Source organism: Falco naumanni, chromosome 5, assembly GCF_017639655.2.
Source record: "Falco naumanni isolate bFalNau1 chromosome 5, bFalNau1.pat, whole genome shotgun sequence".
Classification (NCBI taxonomy): Eukaryota; Metazoa; Chordata; class Aves; order Falconiformes; family Falconidae; genus Falco; species Falco naumanni.
This window is the reverse complement of record NC_054058.1, coordinates 35,364,398-35,383,953: the sequence shown is the minus strand read 5'-3', so window position 1 is coordinate 35,383,953 and position 19,556 is coordinate 35,364,398. Positions and strand designations below refer to the sequence as shown.

Genomic DNA, 19,556 nt, shown 5'->3' with positions numbered 1-19,556 from the left:
TGGAAGAGGGGAGATAAGAGGGCAGAAATTTGGTTTTGCTAAATACGTGTCTGAAATTCTCCAGTGTTCTGCATGAAGAGGGTTTGGATCTGGCCAAACGAGCCAGGTAGGGAGCAAACGCAGCTGCTTCAGCTCCGGATCCAGGTGGAGCAATATTGCTCCACCTGACCATCAGCATGGAGGCTGACAAAGCAGAATGACCAGCTGTGTGGCTTACGTCCCGCTCGCCTCTGGGTCACACCTATGCAGAGAGTCAGGTTAGCAGCAAGGCAGCAGAGAGCAGAGCAGTGGGATGGGGAACGTGCTTGACGCTCTCTAGCACCATTTCACTCTGAATACGTTTTCTTGGCAGAGTTTCCAAATCGGCTGCACAACTCAAGAGCTCAGTGCAGGAGCTAGAGGCAAATGTAGGGGGGAGATAAAAGAAACATTTGAAGCCTACCCTTGTTTGCCCGTTAGGAACAGCACACTAAAAAGTAAGCAGCCATTCCTTGTCCTTTGTGAGGCATCTTCTGAGGGACAGGTTGGAGGTGTGGGGGACATTCCCCCATCACATCCAGCCATTGAATCACAGAATAGTTTGGGATGGAAGGGACATTTCAAGGTCATCCAGTCCAAGCCCCCTGCAATGAGCAGGGACGTTCTTCAACTAGACCAGGTTGCTCAGAGCCCTGTCCAACCTGACCTTGAATGTTTCCAGGGACGGGGCAGCTCTGCTTTGGGAAGATGAGCTGCAGCACCAGCATGGCTGTACCCACAGCCCTCTGGTTTGTACTGGTTCCTTTCCCACTGTCTGCCAGGTTAGGGCAGGCAATGAAATGTCCTCCAAATGAAGCACCTCTTCTTGGTCTGTATGGGCTTTTTCACACAGGTTTGCCTGCAGAGTCCCTCCAGCAAAGCCTCCAACCTTGTGTTTTACTGAACTGGCAGGGACCAGAGTTGAGGCGGGGAGGTAGAAGATCTCTGGGAGTTGATTAATTGTGTTTAATGCTTGGATATGCCCTCCTTAATTATTTCACACTAGCTGGGTAACCAGCCTCCTGTGCTGAATGGCTTAGGTGCGTTACACCTGTGCAGCTGGTAGCAGGATTTGGCTCTGTAGATAGGTGTTTGCTTGGACTATTTAATTACTGTTTGCAGTAACTTGATATAACCATAATGTGCAGCACTTATATCGCATGTTACAGGTCAGCATCCCCATAGCGGGAATTCAGATGGCCTCTGTGCAGTGCTGCAGTCCCTGGCAGGGAAGGAGGAGGCAGGGCAGCAGCCATCCCCGGGGGCAGCAATCTCCCCATGGTTTTGTGTTTGTCAAACACATTCTTCTCTGTAAGCCCCAGGAGATCCTAAGGTCAAACTCTGGGTGCTCCATGTGTGGGAAGCTCCGGCCCACCCAGCTCAGGGTACCATCATCTTCACAGCCTTGAGTTTGCATCTCCTTTCGTACCACTGGCAGTGTGGGATTAAGGCCCATGTTCCTGCTAATAACACAAATTTACCCACTTATTCCCAGTTTATTTAGCCTCTGGATGTGTGGAGGTGGATCTTACCATTCAGCAGTTTGGTTATTTTCCACAGATAACCTTCTGGATATATCTGACACCATCTCAACCATCCAGTGGCTTCATCGGCTTCTTTGCTTGGCTTGCGTCCTGCATCCTCACTCCAAGAAAGGCTGTAGGTAGCAGGACATGGCCACCAGCTGAGCTGGCTTGGCTCTTACTTTTACCAGCCACCTGGATGTCTGATGCTATGTCGGTTCTCTAAAGCCTGGGTTCAGCCTGTGTTATTGCAGCTGAGGCTCTCAGGCTGACCCAGAGGCAATGTGACACCCTGACATTTTGAGCAAGTGGCAAGTTGTTCCCCCAAAAGGGACTGGCGTTCAGCTGCTGGAGCGCAGGATGGATGAAGCCCTCACCTCTCCTAGCTGCTGGGTGCATGTCCTGTGTCTCCAGTGACATGAAAAAGGGGGTTCGCAGCTCATGAGGCCGGGAGGGCAGCTGTCCCTCTGCTAACCCGTGGTGCGGTCCTTGGAGGGACCATGTCTCACAGCATCACTTCCTTGAAACCTTCTCACCTGGTCTTTCACCAGCCCAGCCCAAACAGGCAGGTGGCCCTGTTACCCTCTCCTGCCCCTCAGACGTGGGTCCACTCCAGATCCATTAGGGTGGTCCTCCTTCCCCTTCCTTGGCCAGGAGCCGTGGAGATTCTGGCTGAGGACCAGAGCCGCTTCAGGGTTCATTTCAGCTGGAATTTATGTGTCACGTTAGTTATCCCACAAGGGTACTCACGCAGTTCCCAATCCAGGGAAGTCTGAGGGAGCTTCATCAGCTGGATCCTATCTGATTTCCCAGCATCAACGGATGGCGGGTGACTAATTTATTTCCCATCCCCCAGCTCCCTCCCTGTTTGGGTTTCACCTCAGCTCTGCTTTGTCCCTACCCTGCACAGTGCCAGCTCCTGTGCTGGCGAGTTTCTGACATGGGCCAAGCCAGGCAGCATCTCCCAGAGACACGGCGGGTCCCATGGCGCTCACCTCTGTGCCAGGACAGCAGCAAGCGGCACGTGAGAGAGAATAGCAGGAGTAACAACAGCTCCAGACAGGTTCCACAGGAAGTCTTATTTTCAGTTCCTCTTTCACAGCCTAACTTTGGCATCTACGTTGGTTTTATTGTTTATTATTAATTCAACAGTAGCACACAGAGGCCCTGATTGAGTCTGGAGCCGCACTGTGCCAGGCACCGTGGGTGTACCCAGCAGGACACAGCCCCTGGAGAACACATGATCGGCTCGAGAACACGTCCCTGTGTGAAAGAAGAGATGTTATTTGATGTCTTTTTCTATTTTGAGATACATGCAAAAGTAATGGGTGCCAATGTTAGCAGCAAAATGTATTTTAGGTTATTAACTTTTAATATTTTTCTCTCGTTACTGTGATTCTTCACATTACCTAACACCTTTTGCAAACCGTGACGCGGGTTTGTCAAGACCCTTTGGCTCAGGGGGCATCGTGGCTCCCTATGGCCCCGGAGCCATTCAATACAACCTATTCAGTGCTAGCGGGGATGCTCTGGCCGGGCTGGTACGAGGCCAGTACTCACTCCCAGCTTGGAACAAGCACGTTATTTTGTGGAAATGAAACATCGAGCCTACTCCAGGGGGATGACCGCAGGGGGACACACTCTCTGAGGTTACGTACAGCTGAACGATGGCACGGAGACGTCATGGTTTTGCATAAAGTGGTAACGCACCGCAGCTGAACGTTTATGTGAGGAGCTGCACGCCTCTCAGTACGCTCTCCCCTTTCCTTTTGCTTTTCTAGGCCGCAGCGTAGCGCTGCTTGCCTCGGCGGCGACCCTGCCCCACCGCCCCGCCGGCGCTCCGCTCGCCGCCTCCTTCCCCGCGGCCGCGCCCCGCGCGCTCCCCTGGCCCCGCCCCCACCCGCCGCGCTGCGCGCGCCCCGCCCCCCGGCTTCTCGCGAGACCGCCGCGCGGCGCGTCACCGGGGGTGGGGCCGGAAGTCTATAAAAAACCCGCGCGCAGCTGTTGTCGGCCCTTCCGGCCCGGCGTGGGGACAAGATGGTGGGTGCTGCTGGTGGTGGCGCCGTCCGGGCCTGGCCGCGCTATCCCTCGGGTATCGGCGCCATCCCGCCATCGGCGGCTGCCCGGCCCCGCTGCCGCCACCCCCGGTCCCTGCCGGAGGCGGCGCAGGGTTCATTGCGGGACTCGGCCGCGGCAGGCGCCGTGGGCGGGTGAGGCTTAGCCTTGGGGGCGCCGGCCGGGCCCTCCTGGTGCCCGGGGACTCTGGGGCACGCGGGGGGCTGTGGGGGCTGCCAAGGGGGCTCTTTGCTCGCGGTGGTGGTCATGGGCCCTCGGTTTAGGTAGGGGGGCTCTGGTGTGGAGAGGCTCCGGCAGCCGTGCCCGCTGCGCGCGGTGCGTTGGGGTCCGGGGGCGCCCTCGGTGAGGCTGCATCGGCTGCTGCAGGGGCAGGGGGGCCGGGGCGAACACGCGGGGTGGTCAGGCAAATAATGCAGTTTACCTCTTTTCATCTGTCATCCACATCCAATTCCGTGTCTCACTCGTACGCGAAGGTATTGTGCTGGGAGCCTTCAGCAGGCGTCAAAATGGAGTTCTCCAGGCCCCTGCCACAACATTTTGTAACGCTAACAAAAAGCCTTTTCTGGACCTGGCAAACTGTCCGCTTAAGGCAGCGTGTTAAGTGTTTTTGTTGTGTTTGTGTTGGCTTTTTTTTTTAAGTAGGACATATTTCTTAGCTATTGGTTGTTAGCCCCATTTTTAGCTGTAAAATGTTTTTCTTTAATTTGGATGTGAGGTGGGATGGGTAGTTCTTTGGGCTGAGAGTTCTCCGGGTGGAACCCAGCCTTTTGGCTCTCGACTTGCAGAGGGAGGCTGCCGGACCAGCTTAGAAAAAATAACTGCAGCTCTGCCCAAAATGTCTGACCTAAAGGTGGACGCTGAAATACTGTTTTACTGCAGCTTTTCAGACTGGAATTGTTTTTGTAATGTTTATTTTCATAGCGTTACTGATGTGTTGAAACATTGCTTCTCAATTTTCTAGGCTTTTGAGGTGCATTGAAATTCTGGTGGCATGCTGTGGCCAAACTACCGCTTGTGTGGTTCCCTGACAAGTGTGGTACTTGGTGATACCTTAAAATAAGCTTGAAAGGGAGGAGATGTTGAGGAATTCTAGAGGGGACACAGTTGAGACAAGGGGATCACATTCTTAAAACACCATACTGGTATTCAGAAGCCAAACAGCTGATACTGAGAAGAATTTCTAGAATGCAAAACGTCTGATATATACGTAATATTCATGTTTCATGGCAAGAGGAGAGTTGGCCTTGGCCCTTGAGTGGGTATAAGTGAATCTCTATAGCAAGCACTAAATGTTTATTTTCTCTCTCTAGTCTCACCGCAAGTTCTCAGCTCCGAGACATGGGTCTTTGGGCTTCCTGCCGCGTAAGCGCAGTAGCAGGCACAGGGGCAAGGTGAAGAGCTTTCCTAAAGATGACCCCAGCAAGCCTGTCCATCTCACTGCCTTCTTGGGGTACAAAGCTGGCATGACCCACATTGTCCGTGAAGTTGACAGACCTGGATCCAGTATGTATTAATGTTCCCCGTAATGGAGGAGGTGGCTTTCTTTTTTTTATGAATGGTGAAAGATGGCCTGTCTGTTAGTAGCTTTAAATTTGAGTCCTAGTGTGACTTCACCTTGTTCAAGGCCCTTGAGCTGAGGTATAAAACACCCATACCCCTCCCACTTCAATGTGGATGATGTCCCAGCAGCAAGACTTCATGTTTGGCAGTATCTGTTTTGTTAATGGTCCTGTTTGAGGACTGAACACAATTATCTGATGGTTTCCTTTAGCTGTACTGTAACAGGCTGCTTAGGATAACCTAGATTCAATGGACAGATACAATAAATTGCCTGTGGTTTTTTGCTGATTCACCTTTCCTGAATGAGTGTTACTTGCTACCATCCGTAATGCTTACCAGGCATTGCTGTGCTTCCTACTGAGCCAGCCTCAAAATTTTTGCAAGGCATTGAAGTATAACTTAGACTTGGTCACTTTAGCATGCGTCATCTTTGCCTTTGTGAAAAGAACCTGGGTTATTTAACTTCCCGCGTGAGGGATTTGTGTGAAAAAAATGTTTTAATAGCTGATGCTGGTGTTAATTTTGCTGTTTTCCTGTCTTCACCCAGAGGTGAACAAGAAGGAGGTGGTCGAGGCAGTCACTATAATAGAGACTCCTCCTATGGTCATTGTGGGCATCGTGGGATATGTGCAGACTCCTCGTGGTCTCCGTAGCTTCAAGACCGTCTTTGCTGAGCACATCAGCGATGAGTGTAAGCGTCGCTTCTACAAGAACTGGTAAGAGAGTAGGGCTTTTGCCTGTTGCCTTAAGATCATGCCATGGTTTTATTTTTTTCTGCTGGGTTGAAGATTATGCTAGTACAGCTTTTTGAAGGGACTTTTAATCAATTACTGTTTGGCCTGGATGAACTGGCCTAATAATGGGACAGGCTGTGGGAATGGCTCTGGGAGGGTGGTAGTGTGTTAGTGCCCATCTTGAGAGTGGGAGTGACAGTGCTGGTTTTCGCTTGAGATCTCCTTAACAGGCTACATGTGATGATACTTCGACGGGCGGACATAAGGAAATCGCCTCTGGCGCTTGTTGTTGAGTGTCGAGTCCTGACTGTAGCCCTGTTTTCTCAGGAAAGGGGAAGACAAGTGTTACTTCTGATTAGTGTTCCAGGCGCTGTTGTGATTCAAGTATGCACATTTGCCTGAGTGTGGCTCCAGCGTGTCTAGAGTTTACAGCTTGTTTATGAACTTTGCAGGCTGAAAAGACGTCAAGAGTAGAGCAATAATGATCTCAAGGGTGTTAAAGTAGTGACCTTACTGTCAGGCATAGCTTGGGCTTACAAGGGGGGAAATTATGGTATTCTGAAGCAGATAGCAGTCATGCAACTGTTGCTTTAAAGATTATTTTTTTTCTGTTATTGTTTGACATCTCCCTACAGTCTTTTGTCTTCTGTACTGTGAATGTTAATGTGCTTTGGAATTCATGGCAGCTCCGCTCAGCTCTGGCAACTTTGCCACTGTCTGATGAGCTCCAGGCTCCGCTTGCCAGTGGAAAAGAGTTTTTAGAAGCTGGCAATGAGCCCAAACCAGCTGAGGTGGCAGCTCCTTCCGCTCGTCCCCACTTCCCTGGGGGATTGATGAAGGGCTTAGCCAAACCTTGTCTCTGCTCTGCTCCTGAAGGCACAAGTCCAAGAAGAAGGCCTTCACCAAATACTGCAAGAAATGGCAAGATGAGGAGGGCAAAAAGCAGTTGGAGAAAGATTTCAATAGCATGAAGAAATACTGCCAGGTTATTAGAGTCATGGCTCACACTCAGGTAAGTGTCTGTGGAACTCAGGTGTACACTGGAAATGGCTAAGAGCAACCATAAAACAGTTAATCTCTGTAGGGGAGATTTCTGCCCTCCCCTGCAGCCTGATGCTGGTGGAAGCATGATACAAGTACTAGCACTCTTCATTCTGTACAAAGTACGTGTTCACAGGATGCTTGAGGGCAGCCACTGGCAGTCTTTTGAAGCAAGTGTCCCAAGAGACTGAACCCTAGTAGGAACTTTTGGATTCATTCTTTTGCTGAGACTATGTAGACCTGAACTCCCTTAATTCCAGCTAATAAAAGCATGCTGAATGCTTCACTGTGGAGTTTGTGTGGTCAGCATCATTTCAGGCTGTGTTCTGTAGGGACTGCAAACACTTGGAGGCCTTTGATGGCTTCTGTTGCTCAGCTAAAGGAGGTGTGCTGCTGAGCGGTGTGGTGGTTTCTCCCTAGCCATCAGTGTTCTGCCAGACTTCCTTGGGAGATGCAGTTAAATCTTTTGAGTTGGCTGTAGGTGCAGTAAGATGTCTAGTTATGACATTGCTAGTTTTACAATTAATTTGCCGTACTAGACAGCAAAGGTAGTGTTGCAGATGACATTGATACTCGTATCAGCCCCTTGATGCTAAATATAGTAGAAGTAACTGCAGCTGCAACCCTACCCAAAGTGTCCTTCTGTGTGGCAGGCTTTATCAAAGAATCATAGAATGGTTTGGGTTGGAAGGGACCTTTCAAAGATTATCTAGTCCCACTGCCCCCACCATGTGCAAGAACATCTTGCACTTAATCAGGGAAATTCCATGTTCCTTTGGGTGGCATATAACTTCCAGGTACTGTGACTGGTCATTTAAGCTGCATTACAGCCTTTCCCTCTTAGCGTGGGACCTTTTACTTCAATATGTTGAAGCTGTGTATCTTGGAAATGAGTATGTTTAGCTAGAAAAACATAAGGCCAGGATTAGAAGGATGCTGGGCTAGTTAATAGAAAGTCCATGTTGGAAGAGCAGGAGCTAAATGTCATCCTTTCTGTGTTCTAGATGCGTTTGCTTCCCCTGAGGCAGAAGAAGTCTCACCTGATGGAGATCCAGGTGAATGGTGGCACTGTTGCTGAGAAAGTTGATTGGGCCCGGGAGAAGTTGGAACAGCAGGTGTCCGTGTCAACTGTCTTTGGCCAGGATGAGATGATAGATGTCATTGGAGTCACCAAGGGCAAGGGATATAAAGGTAAATGCATGGAAGTTCTCTTTGTGGTTGGATACAGTTTTTAGTGAAATCCTAGCCTCTACCTTTCACAAGTGTGTGGGTTGAGTGTTGAGGAGGTAAATACGGCTCTTCACAGTTCAATGATGAGACCATGGAATGAGCACTGGGCACAGTGCCTGACATCCATGAGGAGTCATTCCATGCTGCCTTCCTTCTGAGAACACAACCCAGGGACATCTGGGGAGGGAGCATGGGTGGTTCAGGGACAAGGTGCTTCATCAGGAAACGTGGTTAATTCCTGGGATGTTTAGTCTGGCTTCCCCTTTTGTTGCCTGGGGAGAGCAGCTTGAAAGGTGGCTTAAACTCCAGTCAAACAGTTAGGTGACATCTCAGCTTGACAGTGGTTGTCATCACTGCTTTGGTTTCTTTCAGGTGTTACCAGCCGTTGGCACACAAAAAAACTGCCCCGCAAGACTCACAGGGGTCTGCGCAAAGTGGCCTGCATCGGTGCATGGCACCCTGCTCGCGTGGCTTTCTCTGTGGCCCGGGCTGGTCAGAAGGGGTATCACCACCGGACTGAAATCAATAAGAAGGTTTGTGTCCCTGAGCTGCTGGGAAGAAGTGAGAGCTGGCTGAGGTCACTTGCTGCATGATGATGAATAGAGGAGGGAGTTTTGCTTTGGATGTTTTGCTCTGTTTGAATGTCATCTTGGGAGCAGTAACCATAGTTTATGTTGGATCACCATAATCTTGTATGGCTGTGTGCTTTTGAAGTGCAACAGATAGTTTTCTCCAATGCTGTTTGTAATCCTAATTCTTCATGTTTTACCTAATGACAGACCCTTTCTCCTACCTTTTGCTAAGTAGAAATTCTTGACGTTTTTAGATCTACAAGATTGGCCAGGGTTACCAAATAAAGGATGGAAAGCTGATCAAAAACAATGCATCAACTGATTATGACTTGTCTGACAAAAGCATTAACCCTCTGGTAAGTTGTTGGAGCTCTGTGGAGAGAGTCTGCTTCCGAGGTGCAGTCCTAGATCAAATGGGCCTGGTATAAGTTGCAGAATGACTGAATGAAGAGCTCTTGAAAAAACTTGGCTGCTGTGGGAGGTGGTGTTGCTCAGACATACCAGTATTGATTTGTGTAACTTGCTAATTGCATTTGCTGGGTGGCAATATTATAGAGGGATGTTGCAAGCCTAGAAATGATACTTGTAAATAAGGAATAACTTAGCAGGGAGAGCAGCTTTTGCTGTTTTGCTGCTGGCTGCCTCTTGTTTCTGCTGCTCTTAGCAACAGCTATGGCAGCTAGTAAATGGCTGTATCGAGAAGTTTGACCGGCAAAAGGTAATACTGGAAATGGGATTTCAGTGAACGTGCAAATGGGCCATCAAGTGGCAGGCAGATGTGATCACTGTTCCTGCTTTATGCAGACACTTAACTGTTCTCTCCTTGCTCAGGGAGGCTTTGTCCACTACGGTGAGGTGACCAATGACTTCATCATGCTGAAAGGCTGTGTTGTTGGGACCAAGAAGAGGGTCCTAACCCTGCGCAAGGTCAGTAGTGCAACCTGCTGTCAGATGGACTGGAACAGTGCAGCACTGCCTCTGGTGCAGGTCTTGGTTGCTGCTGTGAGGATTCATGCAGCCAGCTGGAAAGAAAAGCCCCATGCACACAAACCCACCTCGCATTAATGACCTCAGGAGCAGCATGAGGTGCTTCTCCCAGCTAATGCAGTCCGGGGCTGTTTGTATTGAAGGGCAGGCCTCAGGGTTGAGAGCTCTTGTGGACTGTAAGGACACTGGCAGGCAGACTGGGGCTCACCAGCTGGTATGAGTTGACCAGTCCTCATAAAATCACAGAATGGTTTGGGTTGGAAGAGATGTTAAAGATGCTCTGGTCCCACCGTCCCTGCCATAGGCAAGGATGCCTTTCACTAGACCAGGCTGCTGAAAGCCCATCTAGCCTAGTCTTCAGCCTTGAAGGGCAAAGGTGCAGACTGGCTTATCGGCTTCCTGCACATAATAGCAGCTGGAGAGTGAAGTCTGAGTGACGTGGGAGGCATTAGCCGTGGAAGTGATAAGTAGCCAGCATGCTGGCAGGCTGACATGGTGCTGCTGTGTACTCACCTGGCATCTCTCTTGTAGTCCCTGCTTGTGCAGACCAAGCGCCGGGCCCTGGAGAAGATTGACTTGAAGTTCATTGACACGACCTCCAAATTTGGTCACGGCCGCTTCCAGACAGCTGAGGAGAAGAAGGCTTTCATGGTAAGGACACTTTCTGAAGCTGGCAGCTTTGTGTTGTGTATCTCTGTATTGTCTTTCAGCTAATGGCAGTTGGAAGCTTGACCTTTGGGCTGCCACAGGGCCAGAATTTCTCTGTAACAAATGGTGTAGCTTCAGTCGAGGGTGCATCCTGCCACTGTGTTCCAGCCACGGGCTGGGCGTGGGGTGGCTACCCCAGTAACAGTGCTTGGTGCCTGAGGGGTGTTGCTGTGTTTGGGCACGTTCAGTGATGAGGCATGGGAAGAGGCACCGGGCAGTGTGTGACACCCGCGGGGAGTGGCTCTGTACTTGCATTTCTTCTGAGAGCAGCTCCAGACCACTGCACTTGCCTCACTGTGGGCTGTGGGTGGCATTCCCTATTTGTTACTTGCTGGAGAAAGCAAGTCGGGAGTCCTGGGTGGGATGTGAAACCCTTGCTGGGTCGGCGAGTGGTTCAGCTTCTCCACGAGATGGCACCAGCATTTCTTCTCTGTTAAATACAAAGTCATTGATTTGGCGCAGCCGTGCTGCGCCAAGTTCAGCTTTCCCGTGAAACCTGTAGCTGTGGGGATGGGGCTTGGGATTTGCAATGGCCTGCCACACTGAGGGCTTTTTTTGGCCTTAACACCTTTGCTGCAAGAGGTGTTGTAATTGGGATGGGATGTGGTCTTTGGTGCAGGCTGCTGTTTACATAGTTTCTTTTTTTTTTTTTTTTCAGGGACCACTCAAGAAAGATCGTATTGCAAAAGAGGAGACAGCTTAATGTGTGAAATGGTCTTGTGGCCTGTGTGCTCTCAGACAAAATAAATATTTTAAAGAAATTAACGTTGCCTCTTGGTTTATACATAGCTGTTTCAAGTCTGGTACTCTCACTGCAGGCCCTACGTGTGGGAGCAGCCAAACCAAAGCAGCAAGTAGAGCTAATTCAAGAGTGTCCAACTCGTAGCAGGGATCCTGTCATGGGAAAGAAGCTGTAACTGCTGTTCTTGGAGAGTAAAGATTTTTGGGCAGAGCAAGACTTTTCTGTTTGTGTGAGAAATAGTAAAGCAGCAGGAGCCCTAAATGTGTTTGCAATTACTGAGATACTCCACATTTTAATCCTCTGCTGGGTGGCTAGAGAGCTCCTTTGAATCAAACGGCTTTTGAAATAAATAAAACTACTTCAGACAGTTGAAACTACTAAATTTTAGGTAGGTGGCTGATGCTGCTGGTTACCATGGAAACCTTCCAGTTTCTGTATGACGGAGGGGATGCAACCTGCGCACCATTTACAAATGCAGCTTGTTACTGTTCTTGAGAGCAGCAGAAGGTGGCAGGTAACGTGACAAATTCCTACCTCGAGTATTCCAGAATCAATTTTCCATACCCGCTGGAAGGTTCTGCCTGTTGTGATGGGAAAGGGGCCTCCCTGGGAGGGGAGGAGGGAGACTTCTGCATCCCACCCTCCAAGAGGAGGGAGAGCTGCGTGTGCTGGCTGCTGGTGTGTTACTGCATGGCTCAAAATAACTGCCAGCTCCTGGGGAGGCGGTTTGGCCGGTGTTCCCGGCAGAGGCCAGTGGTGAGGGGGCAGATACTACAGGGTTTGTCTGTGTGCAAGGACTAGCACTGTCCCTGATGGAAGTGCTGCAGTTACGGGAGCTGAGCTACCAAGAAAGGCAGCGGTGGGTGGCCTGGAGTGCTTGTCTCTCCTGCAATAGTGAGATCACTTGTGCGTTGGGCCACAGCCTGATGGAAGGCTTGTGTAAATTTAGCTAACTGAGCTGCTGTGTCCTTCGCTGACCATAATTGGAGACATGGCAGCGATCGAGGTGGTAACTCCAGACCTACACACAGAAGTGCGGTGTTGCTCTGAGGCTGACCCAATTTGCTTTTTACTCTGAAATGGGGAAGGTGGATGTAGATAATATTTCCTGTGGTGATGTGTAAGAACCTTGTGAGTTAAGAGGTGGCAAAAAGGAGAGAAAACATTTACCTTGTTCCCCTAGAAACCAGACACAATGGCTGCACAAGCTGGTTGGCTCCCTGTCAGCCTCATTTAGCACATGAACCTGCTGGCTGATTTCAGCCAAATGTAACAAGAGAGGTCTTGCCCGCTCATTTTATTTTCTCTTTTCTTTTGTCACAAGTCTCAAATCAGCAGGTAGGTGAAGAAGAGCCTTGGTATTCCCCTGATGCAGAAAAGTGGAATTTCCAACCTGTTGTCCATCTTGAGGCTGCAGTTTCATGAGCAGCTCTGAGGAGTGAGGTTTCCCTGCCTGTTAGTAAGCCTTAGGTGGTATTTTCACTTGGTGGCAAGCTGGCTGTTTTAAGGCACTCACATGCAAACTGACTAGCAAGAGCATGGCTCTAAGCCAGCCCTCTCTGCTACTGCTGCTTCAATCAAACGGGTCAGATTTATCCAAGGGGACTGGGATTAAATCAGGATAAATTGGGATGCGTTGGGGATGAGCATCCATGACAAGCTACGCACTGCCTTGGTGAAAATTTGTAAAAGCACCTCGTTTTACAAAGTCGCACCTTGTGGTGGAAGCTCCACTGGAGGTGGGGAGCTGGTGAATGTTTTGAAGTGGCAGTGGTAGCAGGGGGCGGGATTTAAGGTCAAATTAGCACCTAAATAGAAGGAAGCAGTCCTGAAGAAATGCTGTCCTTGTTGAACATGCTTGGTGCATGTCTAGCAGGAGTAGCTGGTTCAGCTTGGGATCCAGTGCCAGACTTGGGTTTGTTTATTCTCGAAGCGATGGCTTCTGACCCGTGAAACAGTGGCTGGGGGTGAAAAAACCTCACAAAAGCAGTTTTTAATCCTTTTCCATCCTGGAATCCTGGGGACAAGAGAGCACCCAACGTCAGGAGGTGGCGCTCCTCCCTCTGTAGATGGTGAGTGGGACACTTGTCCCCTACGACTTGCTGGTGGAGCTGGCCTGGAGAAAAGGGTGAGGCCTTCAGCTGAGGCCAGGTCACCCAGGCTACGTGGTCCCTCTCAGCGGCTCGAGAGCTCCCTGAAGCCTCGCCATACGTTTTCCCGGGGAGCTCCTGGCATTCAGGTTTGGGAGGTCGCTACCAAGCCATGCAGATGGAAGGCAAAGGCAGGGGACACCCAGCTGACTTCTGCAAAGCTTCCTGCTCCTAATGCCTGGGTCCTCCTGGTGGCACTCATCCCCCCAGCCTTCCCACTCCTGAGGAGCATCCATCCTCTGTCTTTGGGACAGTCCTCAGTCCAGTAGGCAGCAATCGGTGCAGGTGACATGTCAGTCCAGCAGCTCCTGAGAACCCAGAAACTGGTTTTGGGGTGTATTGTGTTTTGTTTTTTTTAACTGCATTCTCTTAACATTGAGTTTTTTCTCTTTGGCACAGCAACACCCACACCCCCCCCCCGCCAGCTTCCCAAGTGCTGTGGTGATGCTGCTTGAGCGCATCTTCCCAAATGGCCAACAACATCACGATCTGCTCAGACAAGATCCTGCATCCTGGTGATGCTTGGGCCAGCCCAAGAGCTGCGGGAGGACAGGCACAGCCCTGACCCTGCTGAAACAGCACTGGGTACCTTGGGAACGGGCCCTATCCCAGCTGGTGCCGGGAGGGTCACGGCTGGGAAGCAGGGCTGAGTTTCACCCCCGGCACCTGGTGCTCCCCAGCTGCCAGCAGCACAGGGGCTGGGACCCGGTGGTCCTGGAGGCAGGCGGGGGCACTTTTCCAGCCTTCCCACGGTGCATCTGGCTCCAGTGCTGCCTCTTTCCCTCACTGGAGATGAAACGAGATGCAGCTGCGATGCTGGAGCGGAGACGTTAGAAGTGCGTAAGGATGCCTGGGAGGGGAAAAAAAAGCAGGTTCAAGTTAGAGGTCTTGGCTCCCGTAGTCAGCTTCACAAGTGGCCCAGCTGACACCCCTGCCTCCCCACCCCAGCCCTGCCTTTGATCCCAGTGACAGGCAGGGAGCTTCAAGTATGCTTGATGGGGGAGAGAGGCTGACAAAGGTGCCCCAGGGGAGCGGTGGCTGGGTTCACATGCCGGGTGGCGGCTTTTCTACTAGAGCAGCTCCGCTGGGCTTTTCCGAGTGCAGCATGCGTTTGATTTGCAGCCCCCCCAGCCCAAGGACTGTTTTTGTACCTGACAACTCTCTGGCTTCTCACCAACCCTTAGAAGTGCGTGCGGGACCCAACAGGGGATGGATGCAGCGGGGAGGTGGGTCCCCACAGAGGTCAGGCCCTCCCGACGGGGGGCAAAGGGGTGGTGGGTAGCCCTGTTCCAGGGCTGCAGACCCATGGGCACCCCAACTTCTCATGCCAAGGCAAAGCTGAAGCTCCCCCGCCCTCACAGCCACCACGGCCTCCCTGCCACTGGCTGTCAGTGGTCCTGGTGCAGTGCTGCTCCCCAGCCAGGCACGGGTCTTATGGGAGCCCACGTGAGTTTTGGGAAGTCTTCTCACCGCCCCCTCCCAGTGTGGTGCTGGGGTATCACGTGTTTCTGCGGCAGCCGAAGGCCACAGCGGGGAAAACTAAATTTATCTCCTATTGCCTCCCAACTTCCCTAAAACAAGGCTGCTCTCCCTTCCTGGTGGGAACAGCCGCTGTGTGTCAGGGTTGCCCAGGACTCCCAGGTGCCCTCGAGAGGCATTGCCAGGGCTTGGGCACCAGAAACCCCAAAGTAACCCCATGCCAGACGGCACTCTTGGTAACACTTGCGGTACTGAATTCAAACCCAAGGCTTGAAGCGGGAAAACGTGCTGGCCCAGTGCCCTAAAGGACACAGGGACACCTCTCCAAGGCTGTCCACCAGGCTCAGGCGTTACTTCATGCCCAGCCACCACATCACAGGACTGTTTAAATATGTATTTTTAAAACCTTTTTGACACCAGTGGCAGTAGAGGCTGAATCAAGCCAACAAGGGCCGTTCCCGCTGCATACGGCCGTGTGTGGTGGTGGGAGATGTCCCACCCACACACTTCATCCCGCAGGGACAAATTCCCCCCAGCTTTCTGGTTGGAGCTGTCTGCCATGCGCTCCACCACTACATTCGAGCGCTCATTTTTTCCCCTTGGGAATCAGCCAGCAACCGGGTCCCCAGCGGGCCAGGTCGGTGAGGAGCTGTTGGTGGCAGGAGGTATTTATAATCTTTGTTTGGTTCCAGAAAGGCTGGACGCCCACTCCCGCTTCCCTCCATACAATAAGATCAAACAGCTCCAGGACATTTCCTTGCTCCTCGCAGATGAAGTCCCTGCATCTGCCGCTCTGCTCCACCCTGCCCAGGGCTGCAGCCTCTTCCTTAGCTTGGAGACCTGGAGTGTCATTGCTGCTGTTTCTCCTGCCCCAAATGGGGGATTTGCTCACTTTCCCCCTCCCTGTTTTCAGAGCTCATGGGTGAGGGGTCCAAGAGGACTGGGACTGTGCCACCTTCTCCACCTTGACTTCATCCCCTCTTCAGCTTCCCGGGGACCCTGGTGAGGACCCATGCCGTGTCTGATAGCTCCCGTGCAAGTCATGCAGGCTGTGCCCATGGATGTCACTGAGGCTGGGGCCAAGAAAAGCAGAATGTCTGCTCCTGACAAGGGGAAGGTGCCCGGCAGGGGGTTATTTCTCTGTTCCACACCTCCATCCTCTTTCTCGGTGCCTGGCCCTGGTGATGAGCAGGGATAAAATGGGAGGGTGAGGTCCCAGGAGCATGGTATGGCTGTGCTGGGCAGGTTGTCTGTATCACCAGTGATGTGGAGGAGAGATGACATCCTTGCTGTGGGAACCTGCTGCTGCTGACCCCACCCCAGTCACGAGCCCTCACATACTGCCACATTGGGGATCTGTCCAGAACCTTTCCCCAAAGACCTTTTTGCTCTGGGGATCCCGCCTGGGGGGCTTGCTGGTGTGAGACCACCACCACTGCTGCCAAGAACGCAGGAGGGACAGCGTGCAGCATCCCTGGGAAGGTGACGCCAAGCACCAGCAAAGGCTGCCTGTTCCCCAGGCTCTGCTTGGGGCAGAGTGGAATCACCCCTCTGGCACCCAGCCACTGGCAAGTAAAGCGGCTGGTGGGCAAACGCCAGCCCAGCTTCACCCTCCTGCCCCCCGAGAGGGGCTTCCCTGCGAGACAGGAGCAGGCGCTGGGGATGCTGGCTGGCTGGTGGGAGCTGCCGCTGGCCATATCCCAAGCTGTGCTGTGCTGTCCTGTCCGTCTCCTGAGCAGGTTCCCACTCCCCTCTCCCAGCAGGCGCCTTCTGCAGGTGTCCCTGGTGCCGGGGGGCTGCTGGTGCGGCAGGGGGGCCTGGCTGCGGGCAGGGGCCGCAGCTGCTTTTCATGTGTCGTCCCCCCCGCCCCCAAGCCTGGCTCACGCTCACTCTTTCAGCAGGTCCCTGTGATCTTGGGGTAATTACGGGTGTCAGGTTTGGGGCAGCCAAGAGAGGATTTTGGAGGGGGGGAGGTGGCAGGGAGGAGCAGAGGGGCGGTGAGGGGCCAGGGAAGGACAGAGCCCGGTGGGCACTAGCAGGATTTCAGCACCATTTTCTCCTGGGTCCTGCCCTGCCCTGTGCAGAGCTGCTGCAGCAGCCCTTTGCCCCACGCAGTCGGGTGCCAGCTCCCCATTTCAGGGTCTGCAGCTTCCCCCTCACAACCATACACGCTGCCTATGGAGATCAGGACGCTCCAGCACCGTTAATTGTGGCTCCTTGTGTGCAACCTGGCCCCATCCTTTTCTGCACACACGCAGGTCCCACCAGGCACCGGCCTGGGGAAGGAGCCTGAGGATACAAAAGCTGCAGCCCCAAGGCAGTTCCCTTCCCTTGGCAAGGTCTTTCCCCCTCCATCACATGCTGCTTTGCTTCTTGCACCCCAGAGGTGGACCTTCACAGCATCTCCTCCTGGAGCACACCAGGGTGTCAGGCTGTGCTTGGAGGGCCAAAATGCGCACATCCCCCCACCCTGAGCCTTCAGCATCTCCTTCTTCAACCCAAGCCTTCCTCCCAAAGAGAAACCCTAGGCAAAGCCCCCCCATGCCTCCCTCCTCCTCTTCTTTGTCCTGGGTTGCTGAGCTGGGTCTCCCCGGGGGCAGGGGCACGGGATTGATGCCAGGGATTCAGCCGCCAGAGGAAACGGAGGAGACAGCGGTGAGGCAGGCACCCAGGTGCGAACCTGCACAGGTAGCAGGGCGGTGACTCAGCCATCCGAGGGAAAGCGCCACAGTGCCCAGCCACTGGCTCGGCCGAGGCTGGGAGAGCTCCGGTGGGGAAACCAGACAGGCCCCCAGCCTCATTGCTCTCAGGCGTCTTGCTCCAGCATTTTGCTTGGCTGGCCTGGGGCTGTTGGGGTGCAGGAGTGCTGAGCTTCCAATTTTAGATCATTTCATTTACATGGGGCAAAGCACCTCTTTCACTTGGAGACCCAAGAGACGTGTACCCCGAAGCTTTTCTGCCCCTCTGGCCAACCTAATGTCAGAGTCTGATGACATCCAACCACGGATACCCTTTCTCCTTGAAGGCAACCTTCCCTTTTCTCTGCAAAGAGTTAAATCTCTCTTCAGTTCAGGACTTTTCCCCTCCCTCCTGCCCCCGGGATAATGTTTAACCAAGCCCATTGCTAATTAAATATCGATGACCTCAGGCAGGTTTTGTTATCGTCTGGAAACACCTGATGCATGTGTCACCAAGAGTTTTTTCTCGTCTCAAGTACACCGGCAACCCTTGAACTCACGCTGGCTTTTCCCTTCCCACCACCACCAGCCGCCCCTGCCCACGGGCACCAGGGCTTCGCTGGCTGCCGAGCTGTTCGCCGAGCTGTTCGCGTGGGCTTGTCATTGCAGCTCCTAACTGCAGGGGACAAATGTGGGAAGGAAGGGTATATTCCTCCTTTCCCAAAGCATGGCCGTTGCTGCCTGCCATCCACTGCTGAGCAGGCTCAGCTTGAACTTGGTCGACCTTCTGGGCTGAACCTGTGCTTTCCCACCTCATGTGAACATGAGAACTGCTCAGCTGGGAGCTTGGCTCTCCAAAATACCTCCTGAGCCTTTCCAAGGGAGTGGTGAAGCCCCACAAGGAGAAGGACACCCCATCCCCTCTTCCTCTGTCCCCCAGGGCATAGCTGGGACAACACCATTGGGCTGAGCAGGCCGGAGCTGAAACCATTAAAGGCTGCAATGGAGAATGGGATAGAGGAAAAGGGGTCAAAAAAAGAAAGGCAGTAAGCAAAGTTAGGCTTGGAAGGGGTTGGAGATATTCTTGAAGGAGGTTATGAGTCCATCTTAGGCAAGATGGACTTTCACATGAGCAGAGCCATATCCTAGATGGGTTTGGGACAAATGGGCCACTGAGCTGGGACAAATGAGCCCCTGCGCATAGAAATGGAGAGGGCTTCTCAGAAATCACACCGCAACTGAGGTTTCCTGCCAGCTCTGCCAGCTTCGTGAACGGTCTCTGAGTCTTGCTGTTCAAGGAGGTCTCTCAGCCCTGCAAAAAATTCTTGGGGCTGGTTTTCTTTGCAGCAAAGAGCAGAGGCTTTGCTGACATCATTTTCACACTCTGCAGTATAAATAGCAAACCTGAAAAACAAAGGAAAACTCCCCACAAAGACCATGTAAGGCAGAGCTACAGTTGCACCATTTATTTATTCGCTCACCGTAGCTATTTCCTGCTTCTGTTGGTCAGAGACCTCCTGTGTTGGCCAAAAGTCAGCTTTTCCTCCCTCGTCGGGAATTTACAGATCAGCAGCACCACTGGTAATCGGGGGATTACAACCCCCCTGGTCCTGGGCAGGACAGACTCACGCCTACAGTTGGCCTCAGTCCCAGCCATTGCTTCAAGGTCCTGTGCACCAGCTGTGCATCTACCGGGTAGGGCAGTGATCATCTCCCCTTGGAGTAGCAAGGTCAGGGCTAAGGCTGGAGGGATCAGTAAGGCTGGAGACAGCATCCTGCTCCAGCTTTGCTCTGCGAGGCTGGCACTTGCTGGGTGTTGCAGCAGGCAGGACTTCTTTGGCCTCCTCTATCTCTAGAACATTTCTTGCACTGCACCACCTCCAAGACCACCCACTGTCCCAGTGGGAAGCAGATGCCCTGTTAAATCTGGATAAAAAGTGGAACATGGCGGTACGGCTTCCAGGCCATAAAGACAGGGGAGATGTCACTCGGGTGGTTTTTCTCACCCAGTCAGTTTTTGCTGCCCTCCAAGCTGCGGGTTCTTGCCATGCGAGGCAA

General features: G+C 52.5%; 1 protein-coding gene and 2 non-coding genes across 3 annotated transcripts; all 3 read left to right on the top strand.

The window, feature by feature from the left end:
• Positions 1–3,513: 3,513 nt before the first annotated feature.
• On the top strand, positions 3,514–11,214 carry RPL3 (ribosomal protein L3). Its single transcript, XM_040595243.1, has 10 exons — positions 3,514–3,581; positions 4,928–5,120; positions 5,725–5,893; positions 6,788–6,923; positions 7,957–8,143; positions 8,555–8,715; positions 9,009–9,110; positions 9,586–9,681; positions 10,273–10,392; positions 11,108–11,214. Exons 1-10 carry the CDS (start codon positions 3,579–3,581, stop codon positions 11,150–11,152), a joined length of 1,212 nt encoding a protein of 403 aa, XP_040451177.1. The 5' UTR covers positions 3,514–3,578; the 3' UTR covers positions 11,153–11,214.
• On the top strand, positions 8,255–8,347 carry LOC121089694. Its single transcript, XR_005828321.1, has one exon. It is a non-coding gene; the product is annotated as a small nucleolar RNA U83B (small nucleolar RNA).
• On the top strand, positions 10,628–10,720 carry LOC121089695. The gene has a single exon (XR_005828322.1). It is a non-coding gene; the product is annotated as a small nucleolar RNA U83B (small nucleolar RNA).
• Positions 11,215–19,556: the final 8,342 nt, after the last annotated feature.

Bases quoted from the DNA above. Each gene is read 5' to 3' on its own strand.
- RPL3 (XM_040595243.1), top strand. The intron at 8,716-9,008 runs GTTTGTGTCCCT...TGACGTTTTTAG, and splicing joins GGACTGAAATCAATAAGAAG to ATCTACAAGATTGGCCAGGG. The intron at 9,682-10,272 runs GTCAGTAGTGCA...TCTCTCTTGTAG, and splicing joins GGGTCCTAACCCTGCGCAAG to TCCCTGCTTGTGCAGACCAA.